The following is a 26,111-nucleotide window of genomic DNA, read 5'->3' as shown; positions in this document are numbered from 1 at the left end:
ATCATCCGTATTCTCCTCCTGCCTTCTAAATTGGCCCTTTATTATTTTGTTTTTACCCTTTAGGAAATGCTCCTTTTAAAAGTGCTGGCTTCTGTTTGTATTTGAGAGAGAAATGCAACTGCAGATGGAAGAAGTCAGGGCAATTCTAACCCAGAGGAGGACGTGTCGAGCTACCTGTGCAAAGCCCCGGGCGTGGGGTCTCTCCTTCAAACGCGAGATACTTACTGCCTGTTAGCTATCCTTATCAAACAGGGCTGCTCTTTTCAGATCAAAGGCGGTGGCACTCTAGTGACAATAACTTATGACTTAGGCAGAGAGAAACAGAAAGTAAGTGGGTGAAAGGTCACATTCCCAATCCAAGCAGCTCCCCAAAGAGCCACACCGCAAGGCTTCCTGGGTGGAGGATCTGGGCAGACTGAAGTCCCAGCCACTGTGGTGATAAGGCAACCAGAGAGTCCAGCCATCCAAAAGCGGTCAGAAGGAAAACAGAAGTTTAATCTGGACTTGGAGAAAACTGTGGAAAAACAGACATTTAAGTGGGATTTCTGTGTTGAATAAATGAGACAGGAGCATTGAAAACTGAAGCAGGCAACCAGGGAAAGAACAACTTGGTGCACAAAGTTGAGCTGAAATTTGAAGAGCGCGAATCTGTCCCAGACCTGACCTCTTCTTGCTCCTGCAAAGTGGGAGCGGACAGTAAAGAGGTCTAAAAGCATCTTTATCTGGCATGCTGGGGAAAGCTGAAGGTTTGGATTCAGGGCTGCTTCTCATGAGAACCAAATGGCAGCTCTCTCGCTTCCAATTCGGGGTCTGGGTGTGCCTGACACAGCGGGAAGTCTCCTGCTGCCTCCTGCCACCTCCTGCATCCGATTCATGGCCAGGCAGAGAGAGGCAAAGGTCCACGTGCAAGTGCATGGCTCTAGTCACACTCGTTCTTTTGAGGAGGGCAGGTCTCCTCTCTCCCTCATCTGCAGGGAAAGTTCAGTGTGCAAAGGCCATGTTTCTCTTGAATTCTGCTGGCGAGCTGATGGCACAGCTACATTACACAGTCCCCGAAGGTGGTGTTCTTTTTAAAAAAAGAGAATGACAGGGGCTCCCCAATACTTTTAAATGAGTCCTCATTTGAGTGGGCTGGTGTTATCTGCTACAGTTTAGTGCATCACATGTTGCTTTACGAGTCAGCTCAAAGAGGATGGGTCAGGCTGTTAGAGTAAAAGCTGCAGATCTGAGGCTGCTACTCCAGAGATGCCTGGGCCTACCTTCACACAGCTATGCACACTTGAACTTGCAATCGCAGACCACCGAATGCAGATTTCAAAGGCTCTTCCCATCACGGGGAAGAAACAAAAGACCTGGCATCCGAACGTCATTCTTCTGCAAAACATTTTTGAGGCTGTCTAAAAATCGGGCCCAGTTTCTTGAGTTCTTCTTCAAGCTCCCTCACCCCATGAAGTCATGCTGTCTGTCTTCTTCAAGTGTGGGAAGCCAGATGACAGCTGCCTATTTTCTGTGAGTCAGCCGCTCTGGAACTGGGGTCAGCTCCCGCCCTGGCCTCTTGTCAGCTGCAGGCGCTGAGAGGAGTCCTGTAACCTCACTCCCTCTGATCTTCTGCACAGCTTGTTTTGCGTATTAAACAAGACAATGTAGGTAGAGCTAACTTGTGTCTTGTACGTGACATACGGATAAACGGGCTCATATGTCATCACTATAACACAAAGTCTTGTTTCCTAGAGAAGAACGGTTTTAGGTGAAAAAAGAAAAAAACAACAACAACCCTGAGGTGGGCCCTGGGGTGTCCTTATCTATTAAGGACATTAATTAAGCAGACATTACAAATGTATACATGACACACCACCTAGTACTTCATCAGCTACTGGAAATGCTGGCAGTGGCCCAATGGGGCAGAGCCTCTTGATTCAGGAGAAAGCTCTTGGAAAGAAAATGTGACCTGTGCTTATTATCATCTTTCCCAAGTTGTAAACTATTCTCAAAATGTCCCCCAACATCCTAGCCAAGGATTAAGAGCCAATACAAAATAAACCAAGAGAAGCAATACAGGGAAGCATCTGCAAAGGAAAGCCAGACAGCAGCCACACCAACACACTGGGATGCTCCTGTAAAGTCTCGGTCTCCTCAGCTTATCCTGGGTCCCTCTACACACGGCGCCAGGGGCAGGATGCCAGCACAGCCTCCTCGCTACAAATGGAGTTGGAGGATGCACCTGGCCTGCTGCCTGCTTCAACAGCTGCAGTTGGAACATCTCAGAGAGTTGGGTCATTCAAGGTCAACCCCACAACTTACAAAGTTGGGCTGCAGCTAACTTGGGCAGAGGACTGGAGTGTCTTGCTGGGTTGGTTTGGGAAAGGGATGCTCCCCGGCTTCCCTAGGTGGTTTGTATGTTCCTCGGGGAGGATAGGAGGTTGCCATGCAAGGACATGCCATATGCCTTTACCATCAACCACCACAGCTGTCAGCAGGCCTTTCTTCTTGGTGCTCAGCCGGTCGTGCGCCTGGCACTGCTGGTCCCGGAAGCTGGGCAGACCCTTGGGGCAGGGCAGGTTCTCGCAGACCGCGTGTTCCACACTGGCACCCGGGCAGTGTGTGCCTCCAGGCCCAGGGCTAGAAGGAAGACGAAGGTCTGCATTAACCAGATGGTGCGACTAAAGAGCAGGAGAGCTGTGTTTCTGTCTCTCTTGCCAGGAGCGGGGGAGGGCAGGGCAAGGTTTCCAAAGCCACCCCCTCTCTGCTGTTACAGACCAAATGCCCACAATCCCAGACCCACATTGCCGGCATGTTTAAGTGAACCCTCTGAAAGGTGCATCTGAGAACTGCAAATCAAGGTCATATGGAAAGAGAAGGCAGTGAGCATCAGTTCAGCAAGATCCACCCACTGCGTTCTTCATCTGATCTGAACTTAAAATTTGGCCATGGGTAACACTGAAAACCCAAAGGACATTTTTGGAGTGTGTGTGTGTTTGTGTGTGTGTGTATGTTCTGCAGGGGTCTTCTCTGACATGAAGACCTGTAAATGGCCCCCAGGTATACTCTGGAGGTTAAGTTTCATGCGTAAATACATAGATCGTTTACTTTATAATGAAAAGAATAAGAACAAGGAGTTCACCTGCTCATGGGCTTCGAGTGGAGACCAGTTAGATCCGGGCTGCGCTACCTTTGCGTAGGCAGATGTGAGACCACACATGGTCAATGCTGTGGTCTTGGGTCCTAGATGCTCTGTGCCGAGGCTGGGGTTTTAAGCCATTCTGGAGACCCAGGCTGTGTTCACTGGCCAAGTCCACACGTGTGAGGGCCTGGCTGGCCAAAGCATGGCTCTGCCCTGTGCTTCTGCAAGGCCCCAGGGTGTCCTTGGAGGACTCAGGCCTGGGCAACCTCACTGGTTCCATTCATTTCCATGATGCCAAGGTCATCATGATGGAATAAGATTTCTTATCCACTCCCACCCCCAACAATTTTTATTGAAATTCAGCCTACGAAAGAAAGAAAAGGGCACACGTCCAAACTGTTCTGCTCAATGAATTTCCACAAATCACACACACCTGTTGGCCAAATGTCACCTCGACACACTATTCATTTCATGTTGTGTATTTCTTTTTCTTCCTTTGTCATTTTTCATGTTCAGAGAGCAAGGCCACCCTGCGATTGTTGCTTTAGGGGAGAGAGATAACAGCAGAAGAGGGCAGAAGCCTTTGGGCTTTTGTGTCATAAAGGTCTACACCAGGGGTTGAAAAGCTGTTTCTGTGAAGGGCCAGATAGTGCACATTTTTGGTTTTGTGGGTCATACAGTCTCCAATCACTCATCTGCCACTGTAGCACAAAAGCAGCTAGAGATAACATGTAAAAGAACAGGCATGGCTGTGTCCCAATAAAACTTTATCGAACACCTGGTGGTGAGCCAGATTTGGCCCACGGGCCTTAAGTTTGCCAGTTCCTGGTCTACACAGACGTCTTGGAGAAAATATCCTGATGAGAAAGGCCCCTTTCATACTTCTGTCTACCTCATACACACCAGAAAACAGTTCCCTTCCCCAGGAGAAGAAGAGATCTAGAGAGATTAAACCTACTGGTGGCCCCATAGTGGGGCCCTGAGCTCTGCTGGTCTTCAAGTTAGGCAACAGCTAAACCTCTAGAAGGTTTATGGAATCTGAGAAAAGAGGGGCCTTGTGTTCTGCTTCCTGTCTAGAAAGCAAGGGAGGCATCAGTTTCAGAGAAATGATTGCTTGGTGTGTTTAGGCAGAAGGGGCCTCAGCAGCCTCCCCAGGAACCCTGGCCCAGGTACCACTGGCAGACAGAATGAGTCAAATCCTGTGCCACGAAGCACAGCGTGGAAGGAGCAGAGAGGGGCTGGCCCCCAAGAGCTACATGTATCAGCAGGAAAAACATCACCCTGGCAATAAGTGAGTCCCCACGAGCGGGCGCCAGAGAAGGAGCAAGAGAGGCAGCAGGTGCAGCGTGGCACAATGTTTCAGGCTGAACTAGGCCCACAAAACTCTATGCAGAGGTCCTAACCACTGGTGCCTCAGAGTGCAACCGGATTTGGAAATAGGGCCAACAGGATACAGATAAAATTAGTTAAAATGAGGCTATACTAGAGGAGGTTGAGCCCCTAATCCAATATGAAGTGTCCTTATAAAAAGAGGACATCTGGAGATACACACACACACACACACACACACACACACACACACACACACAAAGGGAGAACACCATGAGAAGATGAAAGCAGAGACTGGGATAATCCTTCTATACTCCAAAGATTGCCAGCAAGCCACCAGAAGCTGGGAGAGAGGCCTGGAACAGATTTTCCCTCACATTGCTCAGGAGAAACCAACCCTGTCGACACCCTAATTTGGACTTCCAGCTTCCAGGATCGTACAACAGTAACTTTCAGTTGTTGAAGCCACCTGGTTGGGGGTCATTTGTTATGGCAGCCCCAGGAAACTAAGGAACCAGACAACACAGGGACCAGATGCTCCGCATGGAACTTAGATGCAGACTCAGAGAAAGCAGGGCAGACACTGAAGTCATGAGGAACACAACATGGGCTGGAAGGGAGTATAAAAACACAAATTAGGTGGGTTTGTAGAAGAATAAAGGAAGCTACATTTCCTACACACTTGAGTATAGACTGCGATTGGTGAACAACATGTGATCAACTTCCTAAGTTGTTACTGAGTTTCCATTAACGCTTCAGTTTCCTCCCTTTCCAGTAGCTGATTTCTCCAGTTTTACATCTGCCTAATGCACATACAACAATTACCTCTACCCCTGACAGTGAGGAGGTGGAGAGGAGATGTGATGTGATATGATGTAAGAGAAATGGATCCAGAAGAAAGTGGGTCTGGAGGTGGAGCCCATGGGATACGACACGTGCCTTGGCACACCTCCCTCCAGATCTGCTTATGCTGCTGCTTCTCCCTGACAACTTCTCCAACAGGCAGTCTCTATGTGGCCCCTTATCTAGCTCACAGACCCCGTAATCCCCACTTCCCACCTCCTAACCCTCTGTCCATCTTTGAGGTCACCTCCACCCTATTTTTCCTTCCTACCTAGAGCATCTCCAAATCTTGTTTGGGTTTCTGCTATGTTGCTTTCCACCAACCTTATGAAATGGAGAGCTGTCTTCCTCCTGTTCCTCTTATTTGGAAGGATCTTATCTTCCAAATATCTGGGTTCTGTGTTCTCAGCAGAGAGCATTGAACAGGATGGTCTTCAATAAGTAGTAAACTGAGTTGAACTATATTATCAAAGCTTATCTTAAAATGACCGACAGAGGGAATGATGTCAGGGAAGAGAGCTGAGGAGGAAGCACCGGGAATCCATTTCTCCATCCAGACAATAATCATACTGGCAAAAACTATCTGAAGAAACTATTGTGAAACTCTGCAGTCTACTTGAAAGCTTGCAGCTTCCAGGGGAAAGCCAGGTCAATTTCAGTTAATTTTGCTCAATTTCAGCCTTTAGTGTGGTAACAGTTACTGCCCATCCTTCACCCCAAGGCAGGCAGCTATGTCTGTGCTCCTGGTGCAACTTTCTGGAGTCAGGGTGAGCAATAAGGACCGTATCTTCCAAATATCTGATTTCTGTGTTCTGACTGCTGATTGCCACTTTCAGTTGTTAAGGTGCAGATGCAGAAGATGGCTGACATTGTTGTAACCTCCACCAGGTGAAGTGGCTTCCAGGGGATTTCAAGGGGATTTCCCTCCTTTTTCCTTTTAGGAGCCAGAAATTTAAGCACAAAGACATTTAAAAACAACTTCATCTAGGAGAACTTAGAAAGCCACCAGAAATTGCTAGGAAAAGATACAGGCTCAAACAAGACCTGACAAGACCTTAAGCTTTCACTTCAGGTTGATTCCTGATCCAGGGATACCACTAAATCATAAAACAAAACAAAACACCCTGGAGAAGGGGTAGAACCTATTTCTAGAGTTACCACATTCTAAGATTTGAATGTCTAGTTTTTAATGAAAACATCACAAGGCATACAAAGAAACAGGAAAGTATGGTTCATTCAAAAGAACAAAATATATTGGCAGAACCTGTCCCTGAGGAAATCCAGATGTTGGCCTTGCTAGACAAATACTTTAAAACAACTGTCTTAAAAATGCTCAGGAACCAAATGAGGGCACAGATAGAGTCAGGAAGACAATCTGTAAACAAAATGGGAATATCAACAAAGATATGGAAATTAAGGAAACAAAGATAAATTTTGGAATTGAAAGTATAAGAACTGAAATGAAAAATCCACCAGTTCAGGGCAGATTTTAGCAGGCAGAAGAAAGAATTAGCAACTTGAATACAGGACAATTGAAAATGCTGAGTCTGAGAAGTAAAAAGAAAAAAAAATGTAGGAAAGCAAGAAGAGATAATCTGTGGGACACCATCAAGTGGATCGATATATGCACTATGCAAGTCTCAGGAGAAAAAAGAGAGAAAGGGGTTAGAGATTATTTGAAGAAATAATGGCTGAAACTTTCCAAATGTGAAGAAAGATGTGACTCTACAAATCCAAGAAGCTTGAGAAATTCCAAGTAGGACACAAGGACCCATACTAAGACACATTATAATTAAACTGCCAAAAGACAAAGAGAGAACCTTGAAAGCACCAAGAGAAAAGCCACACATCCCATACAAGGGATCTTCAACAAGATTATTAGCCAAATTCTCACCAGAAACGTTGAAGGCCAAAAAGAAGTATGCTTACATATTTAAAGTGCCTAAGAGCAGAACTGTCAACCAAGAATTCTATAACCATATAACTGCCCCTCAAAAATCAAGGTGGAAATTAAGACATTCCCAGATAAACAAAAAATGGAGAAAGTTTGTTACCACTAGACGTGCATTACAATAAACGCTAAAGGGAGTCCTTCAAGTTCAAATGAAAAGACACTAGATGAAACCTGAATGGAGGAGGAACAGGCTTTTCTCCCTGGTCCTGGTGTGTGGCTTCTCTCAGCATGCTTCTTCAGTGGCCTGTGATGCATTCCACCTCCATGTGGGCAGCATTCTCCTATACTCCAATGGGTAGCTTCCAAGCACATTTCTAATTTTTTGATAGATTCCTATCCTGAGATGCAGTTTCCTCCCTTGGAACCTTTCCCTCACACCCTAAGTGCGGCTTCCCAGAGAGTTCCACCAGTACAGAACCTCTACAAGCCTCTCCCTCATTCAGTGGACCCCAGGTACACCCTCTCTAACAAGGTCCAAGGAATTTCATCCCTGGATGAAACTGTGGTAGCAGCTACTGCCCGTCCTTCACAGTAGCTGTGTGTGGGTCCCTGTCATACAGATCTGTTCCTTCCTTGGGTGCTCTGCCTCAGACCTAAAGACACTGGATGCTACCTGTATCTGGTCTTCCTGTATTCCTTAGAGTTCTCTTTACCTCTTAGTAAGTTCCCATTACTCCAACCACCTGTTACAGCTAATATGTCCTTAAACTTTCCCTGATTAAAAAATATGACCAAAGGAATTGATTTTCTTCAGTTTTATTTAAGTCATTATTTTGAACAACATGAGAAAGGAGAGAAGTAATCCACTAGGTGTATGATTTGCTACCTAAATAATCCCCAATTGCTATGTGGCAGGACCCTGCATGCGGTCCTTCATTTATGACTGACTCTATAACACAGGGCCTCTACAGTTACATCAGTGAGGGCCTCCTGCATGTGCAGTTGACCTCTGAACAATGTGGGGGTTAGAACTGCTGATCCCTCACATGTAGAAAATCCACATACAACTTTTAACACCCCAAAAACTTAACTATTAATAGCCTATTATTGACTGGAAGTCTTACTGATCACATAAATTAACATGTTTTGTAGGTTATATGTATTTCATACTATATTCTCATAGTAAAGTCAGCTAGAGAAAAGGTTAAGAAAATCATAAGGAAGAGAAAATATATTTCCTACTCAGTAAGTGGAAGTGGATCATCATAAAGGCCTTCATCCTTATCATCTTCACATTAAGCAGGCTGAGGAAGAAGAGGGGTGGTCTTGCTGTCTCAGGAGCAGCAGAGACAGAATAAAACCCATGTATAAGTGGACCTGCACAGTTCACACCCGTGTTGTTCAAGAGTAAACTGCACATTGGTCCTGAGACAACAGAAAGGGGCACCCTCCATCTGTGGCATAGACAAGACAGAAGGAGAATCCTTGTGGGGGAGGGTATGGCTAGCAGAGTTTCCACAGATGGCTTCCTGACACAAGCTCTGGGGGAGGACTCGAAGGAGACCCCAACTTTCCCAAGGACCCCACACTGGGCTGGGTGGATGAAGCTTGGATTGTGTGGACACGGGGGCTTCAGGAGACAGTGTGTGGGGCCAGCAAGTGCAGCAGGGGACCAAATCCCCAGAAGCGAATGGAGAGACCACCCTCACACAGTCTCAGGAGCAGAGGGCGGGGCTCTTATTCACTCTGGAAGTTGCTCTGAGCTACACAGTAAGTAGAAAAACAAAACACTTCTAGGGAGACTAAAATGACAGAAAGCCAGCTTGGCATGGCTAACACAAAGAACAGTTAATATAAGAGATTCATAATAGAGTTATCCCTTCCTAGGAGCTGAAGGCGGGTCTGGTCTTTCCCTCAGCCTCTCCTGTGAGGGCAGGAAGGTGCAGGCCTGCCGGGCTCCATCGCAAGGCTCTGAGGTCCCATGAGGCCTCCAGGGGAAAGCCAGCAAGTTGCAGTCTCATCCTGAAATGAGGACTGATCCCTGAGGACCGGGAAGAAACTTCAAGGAAAGAGGCACTTTCACATAAACAGTGATCATAAAACAGCCAACATGCCCAGAGGGCTCCCACTTTGCTGGCCCTTCTAACTATTACTTCATTAAATCCACACACAGAACCAGAAGGTGCTCCTGACTGCATTCTTTGGGTGAGGAAACCAACGCTCCAACAGGCGACATAACCACTTGGCTGACGAGCAAGAGGTGGAGAGAAGAAATGCAGCGTGCAAGAACTCCTGAACCCAGCAGGAACAGGCGCCCTGCCTCTGGGAGGGGCTGCCATTGGCCACCACGAGGCCTGAAGGACAGCCTGACTCACCGGCCAGTCATCGGGGTGTGATGAGTTTTTAAATTTGAATTTTTACTATCAACAGTTTCTAGTTTTTCTGTTCTAGGACTATTTTTTTTTTTTGACAGAGTCTTGCTCTGTCATCCAGGCTGGAGTGCAGTGGTAAGATCTCGGCTCACTGTAACTTCCACCTCCTGGGTTCAAGCGATTCTTGTGCCTCAGCCTCCTGAGTAGCTAAGATTACAGGTGTGTGCCACCATGCCCAGCTAATTTTTTTGTATTTTTAGTAGAGATGGGGTCTCGCCATGTTGGCCAGGCTGGTCATGAACTCCTGGCCTCAGGTGATCCAGCCACCTTGGCATGCCAAAGTGCTGGGATTATAGGCATGAGCCACTGTGCCAGGCCTGTTCTAGGACTCCTAAACATGAATGGAATAGAAGCTTAGATACAAAACCAAATGGCTTGCGTGAGTACTTCACAGGGAAAGGATATTCAAATGGCAAATAAGGAAACAGACGGATGTTCAACCTCCCTGTTGATGACGAAAGTACCAATTCCCCAGCCAGTTACTGCTACACATGCATCAGAACGGCCAAAACCAGAGCGAATTACTGACAACACCTGCGTCAGTGAAGACATGGGGCAAGTAGAAAGCCACCACAGCCACGGCAATGGAGATGGCACGGCCATTCTGCAAAGCTGGCAGCTGTTATGTAGTCACACATGCGCACCCCAGGGGCCAGCAACTGCCCTCGTACTGCACCGACACGTATCTGCACGTGCGCCCCAACACACATGCTCAACCGTGAGGAGCAATACTGTGCACGGAGCTGTGCTTCTTTGTATATTCTACCTTCATAAGTTTGTTTAAAAATAAGTAAAAGAGTAAGGTAGAGAGGCTTTGGTGAGAAACTGAAAGTGGAGAGAAAGGAGAGCTCTACCGCAAATTTTCCCAAGCGCCTGCAGAACAAGGACCATCTCCTGCTGAGGTGGTCCTCAGTGCCTTGACAGACACAAGCACAGAGCATAGAAGGTTTGCTGAGAACAACAGGATCACATGGCAGAACATTTGTCCCTTTCTTTGAGAGTGGATGGACAGGTAGAATCGAGATAGGCTGGAAGAGAAAGATGCCACTTTTTATTTTCAGGTTTGCTGTATTAAATGAAGACAGACCAGAAGATAAAGTCACAACAGCGGTTTGGACCAGCTTCACCATCCAGAGACACAGGGCGCTCAGTAGAAAGCTGGTAGTTCTGGCCTCTGCCCTGGTAGCCCCTGGCTCTGTGAGCTCTGAGAAGGGAGCAGGGCAAAGCCATATGGTTTCAGAAGGGCTGCCGAGCTGCTAACGCACCCTCACGGCAGCAGACATCCCAGTTTTAAGGCCTCCTCTGAAAGGTGTCCAAGTAACACATGTAACTTATGCTTCAGTGTAGATACTTGAATTTTAAAAAATTATCCATATGAATGCCAGGTCGCTGGCACATCGAAAGCACACAGATGGGGGTTCACTGTGGAAGCAAAAACCAATTACAGGCACATAACTTTACACCAGCCGTCCTCCCACCGTCTTAGCAGGCTAGCTGCCTTCCTCTCCCTTTCTGGTGCACATGGGCTGCATCTCATGGTGACCCTGCTGTGTCCCAGCTCCGCACTCCACTCGCCTGCCCGTGCTGCACCTGCTGGGATGCAGCTGGCTTTTCACACAAGTGCATCTGAGCCTTTCTCTCCCCTCCCTCCCCAGCCCTTCCCCACATACAAACTGTTCAGAGGTAACAGAAGGTGAATTACAGATGCATTTTCTACCTTGTAGTCTTTTGACGTAACTCCCACCAACAGCAACATAAATTATGGCAGGAAAGGACGGGCCTAGGAAGCTGGTTTGGAAACACGGATGGTCCCTAAGGCCTCCACGTCAGCTAGCAAAAAATAAAAATTCCGAGAGCTGTGAAGACCAAGACTAAAAAAAATAATTGTGTGCGGGGGGACTCTCTTGCCAGTATTTTTGGACAGTGAATAAACCAGCTGCAGAAGACAGGGAGCGGAGCCAGGAATATAAAGTGAAGCGGGTGAGGAGGGGGTCGTGGGAGCGTTCCAAGCCTGAGACCTACATAGCAGTGAGATTGGGACATCCTTGTGAAATCTCGAGGCAGTAGGCCTGGTGATTTAAGGAGTGAGACGGGGAGAGGACACTGTTTTCGTCAAGAGCTTGGCTCTGAGGCCCTGGTCAGCTGTGCTTTGTAACAATCACCACATCAGGGCATCCTGCAGAAGCACGCTGGAGGCTGCAGCCTGGACTTCATAAAACACGCCCACGTCCTGCGTCGCTTTGGGAAGCCCCCGAGATGGTTGCTAATCCACCCACCCAAGGCCTGTCCCGCCTCTTCCCATTCACCTGGGCTGGATCCATGGAGGCGAGAAAGTCCATAGAAAACTACATGGGAAAAAGGAGCATGTTGTTTTCATTCACAACAGAAAACAGAGCTACACTGTCACTGCAAAAGATCGAACAGACTACCAATATTATAGGAGCAAAAAGGTATCACTTCTCTTACTGGGGAAAAGCAAGGCTGGGTTCTGTGCTGAAGCGTGTTCTCAAGGTGATGCCGAGCACCCCAGGCTGTGAGCTGTTGCCTTGCTGGAGAAGGGCAGGCACAACAGGTGACAGATGGGCCTCATGTGGCCATTCATAGCATCTGGGCCTCAGTGAGGGGAGATGATACAAGGGAATGAGGCCTACCTGGTGGTCTGCCACTTTTGGCCTAATCGTTTATGATCACGTTTGTGTTTCAGTGAAAAAAATGATATTAGGGATGTGTTTTGGAGGCACTGGTATTGCAGAGAGATTGGTTTTCCTGGGCAAGTGCATGTCCAGGCAGGAAGGAGGTCAGCACATTTTATGGAGTGGCCCCTCTGCTGTAGGCACGGAAGGCGGCATGGTGTCCAAACAGGTGTGGCCTGTCCTGGGCCTGCACAGAGCTCAGCTCAAAGGCCAGTGGGGAGAACACAGTCAAAACAAGTGAGCAAATACGTAACAACAATAACAGCTGTTATAACACCTGTAATGCAAGGAAGAGGTGCTGAGGGAGAGTTAAGCAGCACCCCATTTTAAGCAGGGTGTCAGGGACAAAGATCTCTTGAGAAGACATTTACATTAAAACCCAAGGAAAGGCAAAGGCAAATTAAGGAAAGGGAAGACAGCACTGAGGAGGGTCCTGGGGTTGGAATGCTGTGGCTGAGAGCACAAAGGAGGCTTTGAGGCTGCAGCGGGCTGAATGGTGGGTGCCCTCGCCCTCAAAAGATAGGTCCACTTGGAACCGGCAAATGAGACCTTATTTGGCAAAAGGGTCTTGGCAGACATAATTAAGCTAAGGATCTGGAGATGAGACCATCCTGGATTCGGGTGGGCCCTAAATTCAATGACAAGTGTTCTTCTAAGGGAAGAAAAGGTGGGAGGACACACGGAGAAGAGACCATATGAAGTCAGAGGCAGAGATGGAGGTGATGTGCCTCCAAGCCAGGGAAGTCCAAGGGTTGCCTGGAGCCACAAAATGGATTCACCTTTGGAGTTTCAAGAAGGAAGCAGCTGTGCTGACACCTTGATTTTGGACTTCTGGTTTCTAGAACTGGGCTCCAAACCTGGCCTGCCACTGCCTTGTTGTGTGACTTTGGGCAAGTTACCAAACTTCAATATGATTCTATTTTTTTTTTTTGAGATGGAGTCCCACTCTGTCGCCCAGGCTGGAGTGCAGTGGTGTGATCTCGGCTCACAGCAAACTCAACCTCCCAGGGTTCAAGTGATTCTCCTGCCTCAGCCTCCCGAGTAGCTGGGATTACAGGCACGTGCCACCGCATCTGGCTAATTTTTGTACTTTTAGTAGAGACAGGGTTTCACCATGTTGGCCAGGCTGGTCTTGAACTCCTGACCTTAGGTGATCCATCCACCTCAGTCTCCCAAAGTGCTGGAATTACAGGCGTCAGCCACTGGGCCCAGCCCCCTGATTCAGTTGCTGGTTTTTTTTTTTTTTTTTCTGTACAATGAAGATAAAAATAATACCTCTCCCACAGGGCTGCATTCAATGACTTCCTACATAAAAGCCTAAGGGAACCCGGCGCATGGTGCGGGTCTGCTGCATTCACCACCCTTCTCATGACCAGACGTGGAAGAAGCAGAAAGGATGTAAGAGGAAGCTGCACGGACTCAAGGGCTTTGGACTAAAGCAATGCAAGGATGGTGGTGCTATTTACTGAGAGGGGAGATGTGGGCTAGGAGTAGAGGTCCCAGTTTAGAAAGGGTCCTGTTTGAAGTGTCTGGGAGAAAACCAAGAGGAGTTGGTGGGACTGCACCCCTTGTGGGTAGGCAGGGATTTTATCTGTCTTTGCTTCTTACTGCAGGCCCACACCTAGCAGACTTCAGGCGCTGGCATGGTTTACTGAAGGCTTCGCGTTGGAAAGGCTTCACCGGGAAGGGGCGAGCAGCTGGGAGGAGTGAGAACACTGCAGGCTCTTTCTGTTCCTTCTGCCATTGCCCTGCCCCACAGGACGATGCTGCTGGACAACAGAGATTGGACGTGAAGCTGCATCAATGACTGTAACAATCTGATGTGCTGAGACCCACAAACCCTCAGGTGTCTGTGTACCGAGGCCCTGCAAATTATCCCATTCCTCAATGATAAAATACAGGAAAAAGCAAGGGAAGGAACAGCCACGACTATCATGGCAAGGGAGAGGGAGGACCTGATGAAGAAGAAAGATTTTGACAACTTTGTGATTTACAGAACAGCCTCTCTCCTGGGGCCATGGGACCTAGAGGAATGGGGTGAGAATCCCAATACTAGACACCTCATGGCAGGGCAGGCCAGTGAGAGTATATTAATGCAGCTGTCTGAACTGGGCGGTGTTTAGGATCCTCCCAGAGCAAAATGCCCCTGGGGTATCCCAGAGCAACCACGGGAGGCGGGTAGGACAGCAAGCAGTTCAGATGGTGAAAGCGGTCCTTCAGGCTACCAATGCAGGGGAAGCCCTAGCTAATATCATCCCAAGAAAGCAGACCACACCAGTTCCCTTCAAAGAGGCACCTATGGCATTTGCATAGTGTTGATAACTTCTTATTCTTGTAAGTGTTGCCCTCGCCTGAAAACAATTAAATGTTGACAGTCTCAGGACACTGGGTCCTTCAGGCATTCGGAGGTTCTGATATCCTCCTGCTATGATGTTTACTGGGTGTCATCTGTTATGAGATAAGACACATAATGTGCCAAGAAGATCGATCTTCCACTAAGCCCCACAAACTCCAATCACAAACGTGGAACACCCATGACAACCACAACCCCTACCAGTTTTTCTCCGCACTTAACAAAGCCTTAGGCAGGGAAGGGCAACTGGTCCCATCCCCGTTCTTCCATCAGTGCTAATAATAAGAGGGGTTGCTTATAAAATACACAGCAAGGATTTTCTGTGCATTCCCATGAATTCTTCCAAGTTTTAGATGAAGAGACAAGTACCACCCGTCAGCGCTGTAAGAAGTCATGCTGGTGGCCAGGCACGGTGGCTCACACCTGTAATCCCAGCACTTTGGGAGGCCGAGGTGGGCGGATCACCTGAGCTCAGGAGTTTGAGACCAGCCTGACCAACATGGAGGAACCCCGTCTCTACTAAAATTACAAAATTAGTCAAGTGTGGTGGTGCATGGCTATAATCCCAGATACTCAGGAGGCTGAGGCAGGAGAATTGCTTGAATCCAGGAGGTGGAGGCTGTGATGAGCCGAGACTGTGCTACTGCACTCCAGCCTGGGCAACAAGAGCAAAACTCCATCTCAAAAAAAAAAAAAGTTGTGCTGGGATTTGAAGATCTGTCTGTCCTGGCTTTGAAGCCTGGCTCTTCCCACTCTACCATGTCAGCGCCCTCTGATGGATGGAACTAAGGCCAGGGAACAGAAGGGTCTTGAGGTCACATGACCATTAACCAACAAGGTCAGGCCCAAAGCCATGACTCCAAACCCAACCCTCTCTTCATGCGGCCAAAGGTCAAACTATTAACTTCAACATAGAGTAATGCAAAAACTGCAACCACTTTCCATTAATTTCTCACCATTTAGCTAAACAGGGTTTCTACTCATCTACCCATCTATGCCCTTAATTAAGAAGTCATTCCTGGGTTGGGTATGGTGGCTCGTGCCTGTAATCCCAGCATTTTGGGAGGCCAAGGTGGACGGATCACGTGAGGTCAGGAGTTCGAGACCAGCCTGGCAACATGGCGTAACCCCATCTCTACTAAAAATACAAAAATTAGCTGGGAGTTGTGGCGCACTCCTGTAATCCTAGCTACTTGTGAGGCTGAGGCAGGAGAATCACTTGAACCAGGGAGGCAGAGGTTGCAGAGAGCTGAGATTGCGCCACTGCACTATAGCCTGAGTGACAGAGTGAGGCTCCATCTCAAAAAGAAAAGAAGTCATTCCTAACAGACTAAACATCTACTATGTGCCCGACACTCTGCTGGGTGCTAGAGGGAAATGTTTTAATAAGACATAATTAATACGTAATGCCAATTCTTATAACATTGCTGGAAAAATGGTGTTCCTGTCACTGACTAAACTAGGAACATAAGCCTTCCTTTAATCCAGAGGTTCCAACATTGGCTGCTGTTGGAGTCACCTGGGAAGATAAAATATCCAATTCCTGGGTCCCACCCTTAGTGTTCTGCGATTTGATCAGTTTGGGGTATGACCCGGGCATCAGGATTTTTAAACACAAGAGGCATTTACTAATTATCCATCAACAGGACTTAATTGTGGAGATTTCTTTACAGTCATTATTTAGAACTTGCTCATTTTCAAAATTGATGTGATGCAACTGCTGACACACAAGGCACAAAACAGATCATTAAAAGAAATGGTAAGAAATGCGAAGCTGCATTTGACCCAGCCATTCCATTACTGGGTATATCTCCAAGGATTATAAATCATTCTACCATAAAGACACATGCACGTGTATGTTTATTGTGGCACTATTCACAATAGCAAAGACTTGGAATCAACCCAAATGTCCATCAATGATAGACTGGATTAAGAAAATGTGGCACATATATACCATGGAATACTATGTAGCCATAAAAAAGGACAGGTTCATGTCTTTTGCAGGGACATGGATGAAGCTGGAAACCATCATTCTCAGCAAACTAACACAAGAACAGAAAACCAAACTGCATGTTCTCACTCATAAGTGGGAGCTGAACAATGAGAACACATGGACACAGGGAAGGAAACATCACGTACTGGGGCCTGTCAGGGGGTTGAGGGGCTGGGGGAGGGATAGCATTAGGATAATTACATAAAGTAGATGACGGGTTGATGGGTGCAGCAAACCACCATGGCACGTGTATACCTATGGAACAAACCTGCACGTTCTGCATATGTACCCCAGAACTTCAAGTATAAAAAAAAAAAAAAGAAAGAAATGGGAAACTTCAAGAAGACAAGGGAAAAATCTGTGGTGATGGAATTATCATCACTGAGCCCAAAATTGATCCCTGAGTTTTGTGGAACAAATGTACAAAGGTGAACAGGAAAGGTCATGGTGTCATTCGAGTCAATAAAAAGAAGCCAAAGAGAAAAAAACTAAAACATTGTTTTTCTAACAGTTATAGGAGGATCCATGAAAAATATTAGGATGAAGAAGACAGCTGAACCCAGATACTCTGTGAGTCATGAACCACCAGGCTGCTCCCACATCAGCAGACAGCCAATGTGGAATGACCCCAGACTTGGTAAACCACGAGGCAGGCAGGAGGAACTGTAATACAGCTGTCTCCGAAAATCTTTCCACTGGGGCCCAGGGAAGGAATGAGGGAGTCAGCTCACCCCAGAGTCTACCGTATTCATGTTCACAGAAAGAGCAATTTAAGCTGAGATGTCATTTGACACACATGAGGCCCCTGCACCCTGGACCTTGGCTTGGTTTCATCTTTCTTATCTTCTGATGCTCATCGGGAGACAGACTGTGCTTTGTGTGAGGCAGCGAGAGCCGCAGTTGGGAAACTCCAGTTGCGGCTCGTTGGGGTATGGCTGGTCAGGAGGACTTACGGGGGGTTGTCACATTTCCTCTGCCGGAAGCGGGCTCCCGTCCCACATGTTCGGCTGCACATGCTCCAGGCGCCCCACGGGCTCCAGTCTCCGTCCACGTGCTCCGGGATGGGCGTCTTGCTCACGCAGTCCCCCGCGCGGCACCACTGAAACACAGCGGGGAGGGCCAGGGCCCAGGCACTCAGCAAAGCTGCTCACTGCAGCCCGCCAGGCCCCAAAATGCCACACTGCCAAAAACCCATTTTCTAAATTTACACGAAACTACAGTATGTTTCAGGGTTTGCATGTTTGCTAATTTTAGTGACGTGCCTTACTTACTCAAGCTGACACTCATATCCCTGTAGGGTTTGGATTTTGCCCTAAACTTTCAGATGGATGTGCTCCATTGGGATTTTCTAAATCCCAGGAAAAGGATTAATCTACATGGCTCATGAAGAGACCTGGGCTTCTGCAAACTTGGCTTGACATGAGTGCGTTTCTCGCTGAGAGGCGGCATGCCCCAGTTGAGGTTCTGAACTTGAGAGTTGGGTTTGTTGCTTGGTGATGACACAGCCAGCTCCACGTGAGTTGGTTCTTTCTGAGGATAAGACGAGGTCAGCCCTATAAAACAATTCCTCAAAGTGCACAGCACATACCCTCAGGTGCTAGATGTGATTTTTGTGGTTCTCAATCATGGTATCAGAGCAAAACTTGACTACCTTTTCAACTCTTTCAATTCTTGCACTAAGACTGGAGAGAGGCCCTGCGGCTGCAGGTCCTGAACACCTCTTCTAACACCTCCCTATCTCTCGTGCACGTGAGGAACAGGCTCATTCTCTCAACATTTAGTTAGAATTGGGTAATACTGTTCTCACTGAATTCTTTTTACGAGCACCTACTGGGCATGGCAGGTGATGTTCTTCCATTTAAAATATACTGGTGAAAGCGTTCCTTTTAAATAAATTCCCTTACATGATGAAAGGAGTTAATCTGACAAAAAATATTAAGTAACTGATACTTGTATCTTATAAGAAAAAGGAATGAGGTGATGTAGGCACCACTCTGTGCCCAGAGTGGGCTCCATGGGCGTTTCTGTGGTGCCTGGGGGATGTTTCAGGGGCTCGTAAGTAGAGTCAGACAGTGTTTCAGAAGGAGAGGTGCCAATTGCCTGGGAGATGTGGAGCTGCCTGTTGGGGGCAGCGGGAAGCCAGGGGTTTACCTTGTCTGCCCCACACTCGGTGCCATCCAGGGGAGGGTCCAGCTTGGTCTTGCAGGATGTGTCTCCTTCTACCAGGCACCACAGTCCGGCGCACATCAGATGCTGCAGGACAAGGGAAGGAACCGTAATTGGGGAAAACACCCACACTCACAGGTCACAGCTGAGGTCAGAGGTGTGGCCCAACCACTGTTTCAAATTTGGGATTCGAAATGTATGGGGAAGCCAGAGGGTCATGAGTCTGTATGTCTAAAACAGAAGTGCATCACTTGAACTGGCTCATTTAGCACAACAAAATTCTGTGCATCTACTCCTAGGAAGGCTTGTCTCAAAGCGTTGAGTACAACAGCTCCAACAACCACTGAGGGCCTAGGAGATATCAGAGGCTCAGCCCAGGCCAGGAGCAGCAGCCCCTGCTGATGAGCAAACAGGAGTGATGAGCAAACAGACATCTTCCATTTACAGCAGTGAGGGGTGGGGCAGATACCCAGGGGCTGTCCAGGGGACACAGTTTAGAAAATGATCTAATCAAACCTCGTCAGGGAGGGCTTGCTGGAAGAAGCAGCTCTGAAGTCAAGGCCACATGGCTAGGCAGCCATTGTGAGGCCAAGAAGTGACAGCCCAAAGGGCCATGAAGGGCTGGTACCCCCACAGGGTTACAGGGGCAACCTTCTGTACTCCCTGCAGTCACCTGTTTCTAGCTCAGCTGAGCTGTGCACAACTTTTTATAGTATTTCACCTAGAGAACTTCCAGAACATCTACAAATACACAATTAAAATAATTCCACTAAAACAGGAATTGGAATTTAAACATAGACTCCCAATTGTATCATTAGGAAACTAGGGCATCGACAAAGTGCTCAGAAGGAGACAATTTATCAAAATCACGAAGGCAGACATAGCCAGTGTCCTCTCTTGAAGGACTGACGTGCAGACAGCAACCTCAACCATAAGGGACAAGAGCTGGATAACTCCCAATCCTGCCCGGGGGACAGGGAGATGATATTGAGGCAAGTTCTACATGCCTCTCAGAGGGTCCTGGGGGGATGGCCCCACTGCCGACAGCAGTCCCTTACTCATGGCAGTCACTTACTCATGATTGCACCTTTCTTGACTGTTCTCTCCCTCGCCCCCTTACAGTGCTTCCTGGGATCACTTCCCAGATAAACTACTTGCACCCAAATCCTGGCCTCATAGTCTGAAAATTGAGAACAGATGTACTTAAAGATCTTGTAAAGACACAGTGATTCCAGGATGACAAACCCAATCATGGCTAAAAGGCCCAAGTTGGAGCAGGAAGACATCACCCTCCGGGGTGTGGCCAGGGACCTGCTGCTTCACACTGCGCAGGATGAAGGTCAAGGAACTCCTGTAGCTGGTGCAGCGAGGTCACTGTGTGGTTTGCAAAGGGTGTCGTGCTCAGTTTAGAGGTCTGCTCTTCCAAGTAATCTCAAACATCTGCATAGAATAGATGCACAACTGTGCTGTCTAAAATCAAACAATTTTTAGAAGTTGAAGGGACAAAAATAAGAGAAAGGGAGGGAAGGCAGAGCTGGAGGGGGCTTTTAAAGAGAGATAAGAAAAGCCCATAGCTCCTTCTCATTTTTCAAGTATGTCAGAGCTGATCTGTGCCCTCACTGGATGACTCAAGTGGAATACTGCACATGGGGTTCAGAAAAGCCTGCACATTCCCATGATTGTTCACCTCTCAAAGGAATGGTAAAAAGATGAGAGCCCCAGTGCAGCACAGCTGGTCCTATAAAGACCGACTGCACCTCATCAGACGTTTGATTCCAGGCATTCTGACCTGAGAGCTCTTCGAGAGTGTGGCGTCCGTGTGCGGACATGTGCTCACAAGACAAGGCTGACCCAGGGGGAGAATTTATGGGACAGGAGTGCTTGGGATCAGGAGAAATGACCGCTCCATCAGGAGAAAGAGGAAGAAGGTGGTGTCAACTGTTTGTTATGGATTTTATAGACAGGGCTTTCTCATGAAACTTTTCTAACCATCAAAGAAAAGAAGAATGAGGTTAGGCAAAGATTTCTTAAACAGAACAGAGAGGACTAACCATAAAGGAAGAAAACTAATGAATTATACCATATTAAAATTAACAACTTCTGTTTACCAAAAGGCAACTGTAAGAACACAAGAATATATTTGCAATACATAAGAGATTTGTAATGTATATAACCAACAAAGTGTTTGTATCCAACACATGATTTAAAACAAACAAAAACCTCCTACAGATCAATGAAGAAAAAGACCCAGTAGAAAAATGGGCAAAAGTCTTGAACAGACACTTCATAAAAGAGAATGTTTAAATGGCTAGCAAACATAGGAAAAGGTGCTCAGCTTTTTAGTCATCGGGGAAGGCAAATTACAACCACCACTAGATACCTTGACACACCAGCCAGAACAGGCAGAATGAAGAAGATGGAGAACACCACTCATTGGTGACAATGTGGCACAATGGGTCCTCTTGTATGCTGAGAATGAGATTTTAACTTGGTTCAACAGCTTTGGAAAACTCTTTGGCAGTATTTGCTAAAGCTGAAGAAGACACACACATTCTAATACCCAGCAATTAGATTCTTAAGTATGTAATGAAAAAAATGTGTATGTGTTCACCAAAGTCAAGAAAATTCACTGAAACACTATTTTCATTAGTTCCACGTTAGAAACAACCCAAATGCCCATCAAACGCAGAACAAATGAACGATGGTATATTAGAACAATGGAATACTGTATGATTTCATTTACATACAGTTCAACAACAAGAAAGATAAACTTATAGTGTTGGGAGTCAGGATAGTGGCTACCTTTGCCATCAGCTTAAGATCAAAGAAAACGGGAATGACAGCAAAGGACAAGTTAGCACCGCAGCCTCTCATCCAAGCTTGGCCACCAGCACTGCTCTGTGCGCCCAAGCCAAGTGGTCACCGTTCTTGTGATACATTTTCACTACTGAACAGATGCAGTGACTACACGAACGCTTGTCATCACCTTGATGCCATCTATATCAACAGCCTGCATTCATGTTATGCATTGCAAATGACAAAGTGCTCTGGTTCCTGTCATCCTGAGCCTCATGGCAGCCCTGGGAGGCAGGCAGGAGGGTGCTCTCTCTATTTTTTCCACTTTTCCAATGAGGAGGTCAATGTTTGTGAAGGTCACGGAGTCTGAGCTGGGTTAGAAGCACAAGACTCACAAAGAAGAGAACTAAAGTGATGTAAAAGAAAGGCATTTGAATATAAATTCAAGACCCTCAACTCAAATGATGGAAGGTCTCATTCTCAGATTGAAAAGCAAAGCCCCCAAGAAAAAATGGTGCAAAATAATGAGCCCAGAGGCATATCCTGATAAAGTTACTGGGTTTCAAAGATAAACCAGAACACTCTTTGGGTAGCCAGCACAGATAACGGGGAAAGAGCTCGGGCTGTGCAGATGTCTTTGCAGCAGCCTCTCTCTACAGGCACTGGAGTGAGAGATGCTGATACAGACACAAGGAAAGGCAGAACATGTGGCCCAGGAAATTTATATCAACTAAACGCTTGCTCAAGTACTTAGGCAACGGAAAAACATTTTTGAACTTACAAAGTAGTTAAATCCTTTTTTGGAGAAAATACCAGAGGATGACCTTTGGACAACTAAGAAATGACTGGAGAACCCACAGAAAATGGGCCAGCAGTGAGCACTGATCAAAGTATTGATTGAAACCAACATAAGGATGGGAGTTAGAGAACAGAATGCACGGGACGGAAACCCAGACAAGGCAGAAATGGCAGAGAGAGGAACCGGCTGGGAAGAAGGTGCACTGGGGCAGGGGCCGTGGGAGGCTGTCTATATGTACACATCAATGTCTTCATCTTTTCTAGCTGGGGAAAGACCAAAGTATAACAGATAAAATTTGAAAACTGAGATATAAGAACTTTCAAAGGTAAAATGTTAACCACAAAGAAAAATAACAGAATTGGGTGGTGAAGAAATGAAAGGGTGGGGCTTGGAGGTGGAGATGCATTCATCATGCTCAGGCAGCAGGCACCCTAAAGAGAAGGGTGACTGACTGATGAACCTTCTGCTTTCAGTGAATAGCAGACTTTATGGCAGACAGGGCTGCTTTTCCAGTATGCAACAGCTGGGTACCATAATAAAGGATAGTTCTCCCCCAAGTAAAGGAAATATTCGAGGAAGCAAATACAAAACCCATACCCAGCTGTCTTTCTTTCTACATACACACCACTGTATACCAATCTGTGATGAGCACATGCAAGGGTGGGTTCCCCTACAGGCAGGTGTTGGTTGCCAACGCCAACACCCACCATTTCACTGCCAACACCAACAACCACCCTTTCACTGCAACACCAACACCTACTCTTTCACTGCCAACACCAACGCCCGCCCTTTCATTCCTTCCACCACCCAATTGTGCTATTTTTCTTTGTGGTTAACGTTTTACCTTTGAAAGTTCTTATACCTCAGTTGGCACTGCAGTTGGGAGAAGTCATCTGGGGCTGGCCTATCTCAGATGGAACAAAGTCAGGAGCTCTATCTGAGACACCTAGGTTAAACCAGGGAATCTGGAAGGGTGTTTACCAGTTCTGAAAAGGCTAGAAGCAGTCCCTTTTCAGAAAAAGGGGCTCTGGTTGAAACAAATGTAAGTTCTCCTAAAGAGAACAATTTAGGATCTCAAAATTCCATGGTTATGTCCAATAAAGTATAAACCCACAATCAAACATGGTAATGTGAGTGATGGTCAGCAGCAACAACAAACAAAAGATTTAAACTCCCAAGGTGTTTAGGTAATAAAATTGTCAGATACAGAATGTATAGTAACTATTTATAAAGAAATAGAAGATGAGATTACATAAACAAGCTAGCAGCAATATATTAATACTGTTGAATATAAGAAATTGGAAATAACATTTAAAAATGAAATATATAACTGTGAAAGAAAATCAATAGATTCTAACAGCCCTGAATGAGAGAATTTGTGACTAGAAAACAGATTTGAAGAAATTATCCAGAATGCAGCCTGCAGAGAAAAGGCAGGGGGGAATAAAAAGATGCGCTAAGAGATCCGAAGAACCAAGTGAGAAATACTGATGTATGTGTCTAATCAGACCCAGAAAGAGAGAATAGAAAGAACGGGGCAGAGAGAATATTTGAGAAGAAAACAGCTGAAATAGGACACATGCCATGTAGAATGAAGACTCTCCACTTAGGGGCAGGAGGCAGTGTTCTACTATGGCCGCAATGATCTCTCTTAATATCACACCCTTGTGTGACCCCCTCCTCTTAAACATAGGCTGAAACTACTAACTTGCCTTTTTAAAAAATTTAAAATGCTTTAATATACATTTTAAAAAACAAGAAGGACAAAAAATATCAGTGATTCCCTGGTAATAGGGGAAGAGACTAGCTTCAAGGAGCATGGGGGGTATTTTGGGTGATGGACCTGTTTTGCAAATTGATTGGTTATATAACTCTGCATTTGACAAATTTCAAAGACTGGGCATTAAAAAGGGTGAAACAGAAAAACCCAAGAAAAATATAAGGGTTGGCTCTTTGGGGGGGAAGTAAATCAGATAAACCATTTGTTAAACAATACAAGAAAAAGAGGAGAAAGTATAAATAACAACAAAGAATAAAAGAAAGGAGAAAATATCCAAAATGTAGAGAAATTTAAAACAAGTAGCAGGGACCACTTAGTGCTATGTGTATAAGCCTGAGATGGACCACTTAGTGCTATGTGTATAAGCCTGAGATGAAATGATTTTCCAAGAATGTGTAAGTGAGCAAAGCCATCGCTCGGGAAAGACTAGAAGTATATATACACTCATTGACATAAAAGACCCAGAGGATGTTTGGCAACATCCGAAGGCATTTTTTGGTTGTCACAACCAGGGGCAGTGCCACTGAGCTACAGGGGGCAGAGGCCAAGGATACTGCTAAAGATCTTGTATTGCACAAGACAGTGTCCTACAACAAAGAATTATTCAGCCTAAGACACCAATAGCGCTGAGGTTGGGAAACTGCTACAGAAAAACTCAACAGAGTGACAAAAGGAAAAACAGTAAATGATGGTGGACTATCCTGCCAGAAAACAGCTTAGCTGGGTGACCAAGGCTAGCATCACCAGTGACGAGACACAATGACCACATCACCCCTGCGGTATCCTTCCCAATAATGTGGAACCTCAATCTAGTCGTAAGAACACATCAGATAAACCCAAAGGCAAACTAATAGACTGGTACTCCTCAAAAGTGTCAAGATCATGAAAGACAAGGGAAGGCTGAGGAACTGTTATAGATCCGAGGAGACCAGAGACACGACAACCAAACATGAAATAGGATCCTGGTATAGAGAAAGGACATTGACAGAAAAACTGGTGAAATCTAAATGTATTTTACTTAACAGTATTGTACCAAGGTTAATTTCCTCGTTTTCATAATGGTTCTATGGTCATGTAAGATTTTTTTATTTTTATTTTTTTATTTTTGAGATCCAGTCTCACTCTGTCACCCAGGCTGGAGTGCAGTGGTGCAATCTTAGCTCACTGCAACCTCTGCCTCCTGGGTTCAAGCGATTCTCCTGCCTCAGCCTCCCAAGTAGCTGGGACTACAGGCATGTGCCACCATGCCTGGCTAATTTTTGTATTGTTGGTAGAGATGGGGTTTCACCATGTTGGCCAGGCTGGTCTCGAACCCCTGACCTCAGGTGATCTGCCTGCCTTGGCCTCCCAAAGTGCTGGGATTACAGGCATGAGCCACTGTGCCTGGCTGTGTAAGATGTTAACATAACAGGAAATTGGGTAAAAGGCATATACTATTTTTTGCAGGTTTTCTTTAAGAGTTACAATTGTCTTACAACAAAAAGTTAAAAAACAACACAATTTTTAAAAAAGGATGGGGCAACTCTACACTAGTCCTGACCAACTCCAAGACATCACACTATCTCTCTCTCTCTCTCTCTATATATATATATATAAATATAATATAGAGAGAGAGAGAGAGAGAGAGAGAGATATCTCCAGTAAAGACGTGTGGAATAAATGAATGGGATGAATACTTTCATCAGTAAACCAATGCCAGGCAAACTAAGCAGTCACCAAGTCTAGACATCATGGAAGTTCTTTATCAGGGTTGCCTCTTTCCTACCCACATCAACCTTGTGAGACAGACACTTCCTAATCCCATTTTACAGATGAGGAAATGGGTGGACCTGTCCTAACTCAGAACACAGGCTGCTTCCCACTGGTTACACTACCTCTCCCTCAGTCCCCAGTTTCCCCTTCCTGCTTCCCC

At 46.4% G+C, this 26,111-nt stretch overlaps 1 protein-coding gene across 6 annotated transcripts in view; it reads right to left on the bottom strand.

Moving 5' to 3' along the window:
* ADAMTS17 (ADAM metallopeptidase with thrombospondin type 1 motif 17) overlaps window positions 1-26,111 on the bottom strand; it is a 363,335-nt gene that overhangs the window by 134,842 nt on the left and 202,382 nt on the right. For all 6 annotated transcript variants that reach the window (XM_050799681.1, XM_050799677.1, XM_050799676.1 and 3 more), the window contains 3 exons: window positions 18,810-18,911; window positions 17,612-17,757; window positions 2,453-2,619 (listed from right to left, as the gene is read on the bottom strand). In XM_050799681.1, coding sequence (XP_050655638.1) covers window positions 2,453-2,619; window positions 17,612-17,757; window positions 18,810-18,911 — 415 coding nt within the window. The remainder of the gene's footprint in view (window positions 1-2,452; window positions 2,620-17,611; window positions 17,758-18,809; window positions 18,912-26,111) is intronic.

The sequence above is a fragment of the Macaca thibetana genome, chromosome 7, assembly GCF_024542745.1.
Source record: "Macaca thibetana thibetana isolate TM-01 chromosome 7, ASM2454274v1, whole genome shotgun sequence".
NCBI lineage: Eukaryota > Metazoa > Chordata > Mammalia > Primates > Cercopithecidae > Macaca > Macaca thibetana.
The sequence above is the reverse complement of the archived record's forward strand: the minus strand, read 5'-3'. Positions and strand labels throughout refer to the sequence as shown.